We start from the raw sequence: 13,184 nt of genomic DNA, 5'->3' as shown, positions 1-13,184 counted from the left end.
CCCGGGAAGAAAATGGCAGACAGCCAGGTCCTTGAGGACATTCCGCTTGAAAAGCTCACTTTAAAAAGTTGGGCAACCTGGTCCAGAAGAGTGAGGGGTTGGTTTTTGGCTACAGGGCTTTGGGATGTAAGCCAGAAAGAGCCACTACCCCTCAGTCCAGGAGGGGATGGGACAGACGTTGCAGGCTTTAAGGCTGAAGATAGCCAGCAGAGAATGCAAAGAGAGCTTGGTATGCTGAAAGCATGCGTACACGCATCGCTGAAACCTCACTTGGAGGGCGTAAAGTCAGCAAGGGCTGCCTGGGAGGTGCTGAGAAGTTTGTGTGAAACTTCAGCAGGAGGCCGGAGCCCTGGAGAAGTAATGAAAAGCCCAGAGATGGCGGTAGCCCCAGTTCCTGATGGGCAAGTCGGGGGGGCAAAGAATTCCAAAGGCAAGTTTGAAAAGTTTTCCACTGAGAGTGCTGGAGTGGAATGCAGTTTCAGACAGGGCAGGGCTGGCACAGAGAGCTCTTCCGGAAGAAGGGGGGCCAGGCCAGCTGAAAGGAGCCCTGGGCAGTGTTTTTCCACTGTTTTCACTGGTGATCGTCGTTGTTTTATTTGCAATTCTCCTGACCATCTGCGTCGCTATTGCCCCCACCGGAGCAGAGAGACGAGGCAGGATGTTGTCAAGGTCACTTCCCATGGGAACCAGCCAGGTTTCCATGGCAACCAGCCTGGCAAGGCGGCCAGGCGTGGGACTGAGCAAGGCGGACGTGCTAAACGCGATGAAGAAGCTTATCAGCTGACAGCCAGTCTTGCAATGTTTGAGGACAGCTCTGAGAGAGACACTGAGCTCTGCTTTGTAATCGACTCAGCAGCTAATCGCAACTTGATTCCAGAGACCCCTGCTGTCGAGATGTGGAATTGCAAGGCAATTCCAGCTGGAAAAACTGTTCTGTTTGCAAATGGAGAAAAAAGAGATGTAACTAATGTTGCAAAAATCTTTCTTTATGTTTTGCAGGAGCAGTTGGAGGTTTGCACTGTACCAGGGATGCATCACTCTCTTTTATCTGTGCCTTATTTGTTAAAAAAGGGGTTTAAGGTCTGTTTTGAGAATGCTGTCTGCACAATCTCCAAAGGAGGGAGGCAGCTTGTCAAAATTAAAAAGGGGCAGAATGATCTCTTCATTCTTAAAACGTCTCTGGAGGGTGAGGGGAAGGTTGAGAGAGCACAAGCCCTGCGTGCTACAGTTCCCACTCATGTTTCATGTGCATGTGTTTGGCACAGGAAGACAGCTCATAGTTCTCTTGAAGAACTCCAGGTGTTACAGGAGTGTTCCAAAGGCTGTAAAATTCAGGAATGTGGGAAAGCCATAAATTGTAAGGCTTGCAGACAGGCAAAGGTAAAAGGGTGCAGTTACCCAAAGGTGGAGAGGGTAACCACAAAACCTTTTGATCTTGTGCACATAGATCTGTTGGGTCCCATGAAGGAACCAAGTTTGGGAGGGGCCAGGTTTCTGCTGACGATGCAGGATGATTTTTCGCAGAACACCTGGACTCATGGTCTCAAATCCAAGGAAGATGCAGCACAGCTGATTAAAAGTTGGATTGAGGAGGTGGAACTAAGGTTCTCCACCAAGGTGCAAGCAGTCACTAGTGACCGAGGTGCAGAGTTTACTGGGTCTGCTTTGCAGAAGTTCTTTTACAAGAAAGGGATACGTCACACAGTGACTTCTCCTCAACAGAGGGGGGTGGCAGAGCTTAGGAGTGAGGCTCTGGTTAAGGCTACACAGGTGATGCTGACAGACTCTGGGTTACCTCCAATGTTTTGGATGGAGGCAGTTAAATATGTGGGCTTCACCTGGAATCGGGTCTACAATTCAGTGATAGGTGACACACCTTATTTTATGTTGCATGGCAAGAAACCCCAGATTCACTTTCTGCATTTTTTTTGGGTCTGTTGCATCTGTGCTGGTGCCTAAGGCTTTGCAAGGGCCAGATGGATCCAAGTTCCAGAAAATGATCTTCTGTGGGTATGAGCCAGCAGCGCGTGCATGGAGGTTTGCGTACCCATCAGGTGATCAGAGTAAGCTGCTGATCAGTAAACACGCTGAGTTCTATGAGCAGGATGAAAGGTCAAAGACTCCTGCTAGGCGTGATGTTCTTTCAGAATGTTTTTCTGATTCTGAGCAGGAAGGTTCTGATGAGGAGGAAGGAGAGGCTGAGTCTGCTGATGACGATCAGCTCACTGACCAAAGTCAGGAGCAGGATGGGGCATCTCCACAAGTTGTAAAAAGAGAGCCCAAGAGTGAGCCTAGTTCTCCTGTGAGTGTAATGCAAAGGATTCGAAGACGCTTTAAGTCAGAGGGGGAATCCCGTGATACAGAGGACACACCTGCTGGCCACAGTGAGTCAGAGGAAACACCTGAGTTTGTGCCCAGGCGGTCCAGTCGCACAACGAAAGGTATTCCACCTGAAAGGTATCAGGCCACAGGTGCGTGGGTAAGTTTCGCACAATGCGAATCTGAGAGTTGTGAGGATGTTCCACAGGTCTTGTCAGAATGCAAGGCAAGAGGGGGTGTTGGGATTCAGAACTTATAGGGTTAAGATGTTCTGAGTAATGCCTCACATTCTGACATCAGGTTTCGAAGGTGGGAGGAGTTTTTCTCTTGTCTCTGTGTCTTAGAGGGAGAAGGAAGCAGTAGCTATGGCTGCGAGAAGTCCTGGAGTGTATGTCTGAGAAATGTTGCAATAAAGAACTGATAATTGGACACACAAGTGCCTTATGTGTTTGTCTGGATCTAAGCAGCAGCAGCAACAGCTTTTTCCGCTGTGTTTTTACTCTGCAAGGCGTGACGGAACGGAGCAGATGACGCAGCTTGAGGAAGCGTACCGGACCGCTGTAAAGGGCTAATTGGGATCGTAAAGTAATTAGCCACGTCACGCCTATTAATTATCTCAATATTCAACATAGTGCAAATTCAGTTGTGCCATCATGGCAAGTTTTTCAGCTTCCCAGATGGAGCAATCTCCATCTTCTCTCCCATTCCCCCAGAGCCAAGTTCAATGGGCGCATGGAGGCAGGGCCGGATTTCGGTTTGATGATGCCCTAAGCTACTGAAGGTTAATGGGGCCCTTTGTATGTCCAGCTGTCCTTCGTCAACAACAAATTGTCACTGCTTATTGTGTTGAATATATGCTATATGGTAATTTATGGGCCTAATAGGTATCTCAAGCCATTTGCACATAACAAAATATGTATTTTATCAAAGAAGAGGAGTTTGAATTTGATATCCTGCTTTATCACTACCCTAAGGAGTCTCAAAGCGGCTAACAATCTCCTTTCCCTTCCTCCCCCACAACAAACACTGTGAGGTGAGTGGGGCTGAGAGACTTCAGAGAAGTGTGACTAGCCCAAGGTCACCCAGCAGCTGAATGTGGAGGAGCGGGGAAGCGAACCCAGTTCACGAGTCTACCGCTCTTAACCACTATACCACACTGGCTCTCAAAGTAACTGTTGAACTGAAATACAATTAAGAAATAGTATATTATTGGTGAAATAACTACCAGTGATATTTTAGGGAGCGGGCTAGCAGGCAGGGCCCACAAAACACTGTTGCTGTATGTAGGTTTTATTTTGTTTGTTTTTTATCTTATATTTTAGAAATGTACATCCAGTTTTTCCCCCCTTTAAATTTTTTTGGGCCCCCCAAGAGAGTGGGGCCCTAAGCTATAGCTTGTTATCTTATATGTAAATCCGGCACTGCACGGAGGAAAGGAGTAGAAGTCTCACTGTGGAAGCCCTTACATGGGGCTTCCAGTAGCAGGACTAGTTTAGCTGAATCCCATAACCTCCAACATTCCTTGGGTGAAAACAGGGACATTTCTCATTCCGCCCCCTAAATGTCCCTCCTCAACACCCCATTTTTGCCCCCCTCCCCTATTGGGCATTTCCACCACTGCCACACCAACCAGACACAGAACACAGGCCCTCCGCCATCCTGAGAAAACTCCTTAATCCTGATTTTATTCTTTAGTGCATGGGTAGGCAAACTAAGGCCTGGGGGCCAGATCTGGCCCAATCGCCTTCTAAAGCCGGCCAGCAGATGGTCCAGGAATCAGCGTGTTTTTACATGAGTAGAATGTGTGCTTTTATTTAAAATGCATCTCTGGGTTATTTGTGGCGCATAGGAATTCATTCATTTCTCTTTTTATCAAAATACAGTCCGGCCCCCCACAAGGTCTGAGGGACAGTGCACCAGCCCCCGGCTGAAAAAGTTTGCTGATCCCTGAGTAGATTTACAACAAGAAAACCACACACCAATAAACAAGTTTTCAAAAGGGGCAAAATTAGTTAGCATTTTTTAAGTAAAATAAGTACAGTGGTACCTCTGGATGCGAACGGGATCCGTTCCAGAGTCCTGTTCGCATCCTGAAGCGAACGCAACCCGCGTCTGCGTGGGTCACGATTTGCCACTTCCACGCATGCGCGTGACATCATTTTGAGCGCATGCGCGAGCGGCAAAACCTGGAAGTAACGCACTCCATTACTTCCGGGTCGCCGCAGAGCGCAACCTGAAAGTGCTCAACCTGAAGCGACTTCAACCCGAGGTATGACTGTATCAGGATTCCTCGCACTCGCCTTGGCTCCCCCTTTCTTCCCACCCAGGGTGGCCTTGCCCTCTGCCTGCACCTTAGAGCTGGCGCATCACGTGAGGCTAGGTCTCCATGGCTGCGGCAGCCTTCCCTTCTTCTCGTCCACTGTCCAGCAGCCACTACAGGCTGTCCAAGGGAAGAGGCTGGCAGCGGCTGCAGCCATGGAAAGGCACCAGTATGCTCCTTCGCAGCTGCCACTGCTGCCACTACCACCGCTTAGGACAAGTGCCGTCTCATCCTCCTGCCCATGCTCGGCAGCTGTGGCACTGGCAGGAGAAATAGGGACATTCTTGGATCAAATCAGAAGCCGGAAAGGCTTTTGTAATTCCGGGACTGTCCCTGGAAAATAGGGACACATTGAGGGCAATGGAATCCCACCCTAAGTTAATAATTGCAGAGCTTTCGTCTCTGGTCTCTTAGGAGATATATAGGACAGAACGGCATTAATAATAAAATTATTTGTGGATAAAATTTTTCAGTGACGTAATAAATGGTAGCATTAGAGTACCATAGGTCAGTAACAGAGGGTTCTGGGTCGATTCTGCCTTTTAGAACGGACAACAAAAATCAGCGCTAATAGAGTATTGATATCTCATCTTCCTTCAACAAAATTCTATATACATATAACATGCATAGGACTCTAATGATCTTCTATCCAGGTACTGATGTGATGTTTCTGCATCATTACCTTTGGGCCAAAGTGTATAGAACATTATCCCGCCCCTCTCCAAAAAGGCCAAAGAACCCATGATATGTTCACAGATTGGAAGACCATTTGGAAAGAAGGTTATGAGAAAGGAACTTAAGAGTTCTTCCAGATGGAAGGTTTTTAATGTGTCATTGTGCATGAATCTGCACATATATGATCTGGAGGCTGCCTGGGGACTGCGCCAGTTCCAACTGCTGATCCCCCAACTAGTCCGAACAGCAATCTGGGAACTATCAGGGTAAACGCAAGTGATGCAACAAGAAACAGCAAGAGTTGTGCAAAAACCCCGTGTTGTATGAGGTAATCACCCCCCTGCCCTGCTGTCACTTCTAATATTGTGCTAAGTCAGCCATGAGGAACACAGCTTGCAGGACAACCCTCTAGAGTTGGTAGCTGCCTCAACAGTTAAGGGAAGGAAAGCAATAGTGCCACTCTATTCCGCCTTCATCAGGCCACGCCATTGTCCAATTCTGGGCACCACAACTTATGAAGGATGTTGTGGCGATCACACAGGGTCCCTGGACGTTTGACGGTCTATTGATCCCTGTGCCACCACTGTGCTCACTTCAACCCGTTTCTCTCGGGTACACACGGAGTCCAGACAGTTGTTAACATTAACAAATAATCAAGTTTATTTTTATAAGCATGTAAGGTTTCAGTTAATTTTTCTTGTCAGTTTCTTAATCTTAGTTTCTATGCCAGCTTATACCTTTTCTAATAACTGCTAACTGATTAACCCAACTGTCTATCTGACTCCTATCAGTTTCTCTCACGCTCTCATAACACAACTCAACCAACCCACAGACCGATCCTCCCTCTTCCTTCTCCAACTCCCAACCCTCTACTGACTTCCACACAACTCCGACTAACTCTAACTCCTCCCCTTGGGTCCCCACTGGCCAATCACTTCACACTCATTTAACCCTTTCCTTATGACCCACCTAGGAGGCAATCACCACAGATGTTGACAAGCTGGAAGGTGTGCAGAGGAGGGAAACCATGAGGATCAAGGATCTGGAAACCATGTCTTATGAGGAGCGGTTGAAGGAGCTGGGAAGGGCCATCTAGTCCAACCTCTGCAACGCAGGAAACTCAACTAAAGCATCCCTGACAGATGGCCATCCGACCTCTGCTTCAACACCTCCTAGGAAGGAGAGCCCACCCCCTCCTGAGAGAGACCGTTCCGCTGTCGAACAGCTCTTACTGTCAGAAAGTTCTTCCTGATGTTGAGTCGGAATCTCCTTTCTTGTCACTTGAAGCCATGGGTTCAAGTCCTTCCCACCAGAGCAGGAGAAAACAAACTTACTATATATACTCGAGTATAAGCCGACACAAATATAAGCCAAGGCACCTAATTTCGGCACAAAAAACTGGGGAAACTTATTGACTCGAGTATAAGCCAGTTCACCACACTACAAACCTGGTGATGGTGGTGGCAGCGGCGGAGGAAGAACAAGCAGCCCAAAAGGGCTCCTTTTGGGCCGCTCGTCCCTCTGTCGCCGCCTCTGCCGCTCGCAAGAGCAGGCATAGAAGCCGCGGTTGGGAGACACAGCGCAGCACCTCTCCCAACCACAGCTCCTGTGCCTGCCCTTGCGAGAGGCGGGCAGTGGGACCAGCGGCAAGAAAGGGCTCCTTTCAGGCCACTCGTCCCTCCGCTGCTGCCACCCACCTCACTCGAGTATAAGCCAAGGGGAGCTTTTTCAGCATAAAAAATGTACAGAAAAAGTCGGCTTATACTCCAGTATATACGGTACTCCATCTTCCATGTGGCAACCATTGAGATATCTGAAAATGGCTCTCATATCTCCTCTCAGTCTCCTCTTTTTTCAAGCTAAGCATACCTAGCTCCTTCAACAGCTCCTCATAAGACGTGGTTTTGGGGGGGGATACTCACTGAAATGTTGTTTTTTTAAATAATAATCTGAGAATATGTACTGTAGTGCATATTTTGAAGAGGATTTTTTAAATTCTCAAACTGATGTGGGAACAAAATGCCATAATCATTCCATTCTCAGTTCTTCATACCTGCCTGAAAACAGTGGCAGCAACCATACCAATTAACGTGATTAACCAGGCTTTGTCAAAGTTTAGTGTTAATTGAGATAAGAAGAAACATAAATTTTAATCATGGTTGAGGCCAGCCAGGGTTATTTCCAAAGGAAATGTGAGAAAGTGCCTTAAAACAAAACCGAAGGACCAATTCAGCTGCCCAACTACGATTAAGGGTGATATGGTATCTGTACCAGGCCTTAGAAACCCAGACAAAAGACAGAGAAGACTCTTCAAATGCCCAGAACCAAAAGTTAAAAACTAGCAGAGAGAGATTTAACTTTCAAGCACTGTGGATAATTACACAGGGAAGCACCTAACACATAACGTAATCAATCCATTGCTATATGGAGTTTCTAAATTTAAATAAGAAATCTCTCTGAAAGATATGCTTTAATCCAACCAGGATGAATTCCATACCCTATGTGCACATGAGGTCAGACTAGATAATTGCAGCGGTCCCCCACTGGTCTTAAAAGTGCGCGAATTTAAATTGCTTCCACACTTAATAGTCTACAAGAAGCTAAGGAGTAAGTATTCCTTGGAGAATATCCAAATTATGGTCAGTGAGTGAGACCACAGATAGGTTTAATACCAGCTTGGGCAGATAAAATAGCAAGAGAACACCTAATACGTTTTGATCCACGGAAGGTTCTCGGAGCAGAGAAAGGGCACTTAAACCTCTCCACTCACCCCATTCTAATCCGCTCGAGCTTTATTGTTCGGTTTAAACTTTCTTTAACCTGAACCTTCCCCCCCCCCACTCCCTCCCCCAACATGTACTAAGGGCAAGCAAAAAAAGTTTTCTTTTTTAAAAAAAAAAACACCACACCACACACCCTAAAATAAACTTTATCGTCAATACAGAACAGTGAGTGGCAAAAGGGAAATAACTGGTTTTTGTAAAGTGGAGGAAGCTTACCGTATTTTTCGCTCCATAAGGTGCACCTGACCATAAGGCACACCTAGTTTTTAGAGGGGGAAATCAAGGAAAACAATATTATTTTCCCCCCCCAGCTTCTCCCTGCTTTTCCACAGGAGCCGTGAACCCTTTAAGGAGCGTGCGGCTCCTGCGGGCTTTTCTATGAGGAGGGAGAAGGGACTGACTGGTCGCGTCAGTCCCTTCTCCCTCCTGGGGAAAAGCACGCAAGAGCCGCGCGGAGCTTGTGTGTGGCTCTTGGGGGCTTCTCCTGCCTGCCTCCCCCCTGCATTCGCTCCATAAGACGCACACACATTTCCCCTTACTTTTTAGGAGGGAAAAAGTGCGTCTTATGGAGCAAAAAATACAGTATCTACAGTTTGTTGTCAGATGGTGACCTGGAGATGGGAAATGTGCTCTTTTAAGTCAGTCCGGATAGCTCAGTTGGTTAGAGCAGTGTTTCCCAACCTTGGGCCTCCCGCTGTTTTTGAACTACAATTCCCATCATCCCTGACCACTGGTCTTGCTAGCTAGGGATGATGGGAGTTGTAGGCCAAAAACATCTGGAGGCCCAAGGTTGGGAAACACTGGGTTAGAGCATGGTGCTGATGATGACAAGGTTGCAGGATTGATCCTCTAATGGGACAGCTGCATATTCCGGCATTTCTCCTCTTCCCGGCGCCACGGGGGGAGGAGGAGGAGGAAATGGCTACTGCAGCCGCTACTCACTCAGCTTCGCCGTCAGCCTCCTCTGCCCCCTCAACATTGGGGGGAGAGCTGCCCCCCCAAAAATATATATATGGGGAGGAGCAAAACAGCTCACTCCCCATGAACTGGTGCCCCCTGAGCTAAACCATAACTTCTTGTGTCATTTCACACTGACCAAAACTGTGATCAATGTCCACGGCAAGCCAAAATTAAACCATGTACATGTCGGCATGCAGAGGGCCGGGAGGCCAGCTGACTAGCCCTGGCTGGGCCGTCTCCTTCCAGCCGTCCCGCTGTGAAGACCATCACTTCTGCTCCAATGTAAATCAGCGACCCGGGTTTCAAAACCAGGGTGCACTATCAGCAGATTGAACTGTGCACACAGAATAGGCATGAGGCTTGTGGAAGCATGCTACAACTACAGATTTATTAATCATAAATCAGGACAAAAAACGTGTCGTCTCTCTCTCACATGTCGTCTCAGAGAGAACAGCTAAAAGCAAAAGCAATACACAACGGAAGTTCCCAGCATACTGTGCTGGAATGTAAACAGACATATGACATGCAACAATTCCACACGCTTGTTCCTTAAAGTGGAATGGAAATGTTAACAGTACCTTGGTAGTTGAATGGAATCCGTTCCGAGAGTCCATTCGACTTCCAAAAATGGTTGAAAACTAAGGCATGGCTTCCGATTGGCTGCAGGAGCTTCCTGCACTCAAGCGTAAGCCACGTCGGACGTTCAGCTACTGAAAAACGTTCACAAACCGGAATGCTCACTTCCGGCTTTGCAGCGTTCCGGAGCCAAAACATTCAAGTCATGAGGCGTTCAAGAACCAAGGCGTGACTGTACATTCCCCGCTCCCCAGCATGTACAAAATATACATAGCAATCATGGCACAAACTTCATGACAGCCACATTCAAATTTAGGCAGGCGTTATTTGGCGGGAGGGCTGGGGGGGAGAGAAGTTACGTAAAATGAAATTTTAAACAGCTAAGTTTATTTTTTAAAAACCTATTGCTTTGTTCAAAATATAGCGGATGTTGAAAATTCAGAGCAAGTTCAATGCTTCATTACAATGCGCAATGTTAGTATTTTCCCCTGAAACGGAATCTGTTTGAGTTGCACAAGTGACTTGAGAAACCCAGATATTTTAAAGTTTCAGAGGAACCCCAATAAAAGGTGATGCATGCTAAATGGCTCTTGGTACTGAAAGCAACCCAGTGGCTACAGATCTGTTTTCGGTTGTGCAATGCAGGAACGAAAGCTGCATGCAACTCCCTAAAACCGCCATCCTTCTGAGCGAAACATCCATGAGCTGTCATGTTCACCAAACCACCTGCAGGTCTTCCATTTTTCAGCCTCCATCCTGAGCATGCATGACAACACCATTGCACACACATAGCAACATCTATAGCATCGTTTGGACCAATAAAGAAAATGCCCCAGGGCTTCTTACCAATACAAGTTCATCCTGTAATTCTTTGTAACTTTTTTCATTATCCAGGAGTCTCTCTGAGATGTCTGTAATTGCTTTCTTCTTCTCTTCCAGCTCGTCGTTTAGCTGCTTGTTTATGGAGACGTACTCCCTTTCCAGGCTGAAAGACGGAACAGAATTTTCAGAAACACTTTAAACAACTAATATTCGACTCTGTTGTATGTTGTATGAATTTAATGGATTTTTTAGTAAAAAAAAAACTAACGAAGCTGAACGAAATCAGAAAAACATTGATGAAGTGCTAAAAGTGTCGGATATGCTGCAGTCCTAAACAATATTGTGGTTTTGCATAACAGACAATTTATACAACATGGATGTAATATATTGCCATTCAATTAAGCTAGAAATTTCCATAGAACTGAAAATTGTTATTATTATTTATTGAATTTATATATACCGCCCTATACCCAGAGGTCTCAGGGCGGTTCACTAAACAAAATCAAAATATAAAATATAAAACCTCAAAATAAAAACAACAACCCAATAACATCCCCCCCCCCCAAAAAAACCCCCACATAGGATGTCAAACAGATCAACCAAAGGCCTGGTTAAAAAGGAACGTTTTTGCCTGGCGCCTAAAGGTGTATAATGAAGGTGCCCGGCAAACTTCCCTGGGGAGAGCATTCCACAGATGGGGAGCCACTGCAGAGAAGGCTCCGTTCTCGTGTTGCCACCCTCTGGACTTCACATGAAGGCGGAACAGGGAGAAGGACCTCAGAAGATGATCTCAGGGTCTGGGTAAGTTCATATGGAAAGAGGCGGTCCTTGAGGTATTGCGGTCCTGAGCTGTTTAAGGCTTTATAGGTCAAAACCAGCACTTTGAATTGAGCCCGGAAACCAATTGGTAGCCAGTGCAGTGGGACCAGGATTGGTGTAATATGCTCAAACCGTCTTGGCTCCAGTGAGCAACCTGGCCACTGAATTTTGCACTAGTTGAAGTTTCTGAACCATCTTCAGAGGCAGCCCTACGTATAACGAATTGCAGTAATCTAACCTTGAGGTTACCAGAGCTTAGACAACTGAAGTTAGGCTGTCCCTGTCCAGATAGGGGCGTAGCTGGGCCACCAGCCGAAGCTGATGGAAGGCACTCTGGGCCACTGAGGCCACCTGAGCCTCGAGTGACAGCAAAAGGTATTCAGAGGAAGTGTAACCACATCAAGAGCAGGCAATCTCCCACCCATCTGGTCTAGGGAACATTAATGAGCAATGATAGTCAAACCAGGTTCATTGTGGTGCCTATCTACACATGCACTAAAAACACATGCCACTAAAAATATTGTAATTTCAAAGACTGAATGCTACAGTTCTAAGAGAAGTACAGTGGTACCTTGGGTTACATACGCTTCAGCTTACATACGCTTCAGGTTACAGACTCCGCTAACCCAGAAATAGTGCTTCAGGTTAAGAACTTTGCTTCAGGATGAGAACAGAAATCGTGCTCCGGCGGCTTGGCAGCAGAAGGCCCCGTTAGCTAAAGTGGTGCTTCAGGTTCAGTACAGTTTCAGGTTAAGAATGGACCTCCAGAACGAATTAAGTACTTAACCCGAGGTACCACTGTATTTTTCATTACAGTCATACCTCATGTTGCATTTGCTTCAGGTTAAATATTTTCAGGTTGTGTCCCGCGGCAACCCGGAAGTACCAGAAAAGGTTACTTCCAGGTTTTGCCACTTGTGCATGCGCAGACGCTCAAAATGACATCACGCGCATTCGCAGAAGCGGCGAATCATGACCCAGGCTGATGCGGGTTGCGTTCTGCTCATGTTGCGAACGGGGCTCCAGAACGGATCCTGTTCGCAACCAGAGGTACCACTGTATTCTCAGGTCAGCTACAAGAAAGTATTTTCAGCATTCACTGAAAAACAATACTCATCTCAGCCGGTTGCTAATAGTAAGGTTTAATTTGCATAAGACCAGTATGAAGATATTTTAAGGAATGAATGACATGTTTGAAAATATAGGAAAATATGCAGACTCAAACCAGGGAACAGCATGAAAGTAGTGAAAATATGTAACACAAAGGTTGTCAAAACCAAGGATCAGAATGGGGAAGTGTGACAGGAATAAAACGGATGCCAAACCATGTAAGAACTACCTGAAGGGAAGGCTGCATCCGTATCAGAACGTCTTGCAAGAAAACAAAAATCCAGTTATGAATTAAAATTAAGTATACTGACACATTGACAACGTTAAATGTCCAAGCAGAACCATGATTATCCCCTTTTTATTTTGGTTGGTCACCGAAAGAGAAGTTACCTCTCCCATCCAACTATGCCTGCTAGTATTATCATGAAACGTCATGCCTGTGGTCTTCTAGATACTGCTGGACTCCAACTCCCAACAGCCAAAGCCAGCATGGGGAATGGTCAGGGAGAATGCAAGTTATAGCCAAACAACATCTGGAAGACCCCAGACTCCCCATTTTACAGTTTAGCATTATGAGCACAAGCCACAGTGGCTTTTGCACGCTGCTCCACTCCTCTTACATCTTACATCTTCACCATAATTGCATCCCTGTGGGACTTACAACACTCTCAAAAAAATTATGGTTAATATAATGTCACTTAATGTGAATTTAATTATCATCAAGTGGATACCAATCAAATGGACAACAATTTCCAGGCCCAACAAATTCTCACTCATCTACACTTACTGCTATTAAATAT

At 46.3% G+C, this 13,184-nt stretch overlaps 1 protein-coding gene across 3 annotated transcripts in view; it reads right to left on the bottom strand.

Annotated features, from left to right (window-relative positions):
- Positions 1 to 13,184, bottom strand: part of CCDC171 (coiled-coil domain containing 171) — a 212,585-nt gene that overhangs the window by 156,754 nt on the left and 42,647 nt on the right. For all 3 annotated transcript variants that reach the window (XM_079959164.1, XM_079959166.1, XM_079959165.1), the window contains one exon: positions 10,480 to 10,618. In XM_079959164.1, coding sequence (XP_079815290.1) covers positions 10,480 to 10,618 — 139 coding nt within the window. The remainder of the gene's footprint in view (positions 1 to 10,479; positions 10,619 to 13,184) is intronic.

Source organism: Podarcis cretensis (assembly GCF_951804945.1).
Source record: "Podarcis cretensis genome assembly, chromosome: 17".
In the NCBI taxonomy this organism is placed as follows: Eukaryota; Metazoa; Chordata; class Lepidosauria; order Squamata; family Lacertidae; genus Podarcis; species Podarcis cretensis.
Note: the sequence above shows the minus strand (reverse complement) of the source record. Positions and strands in the feature narration are given on the sequence as shown.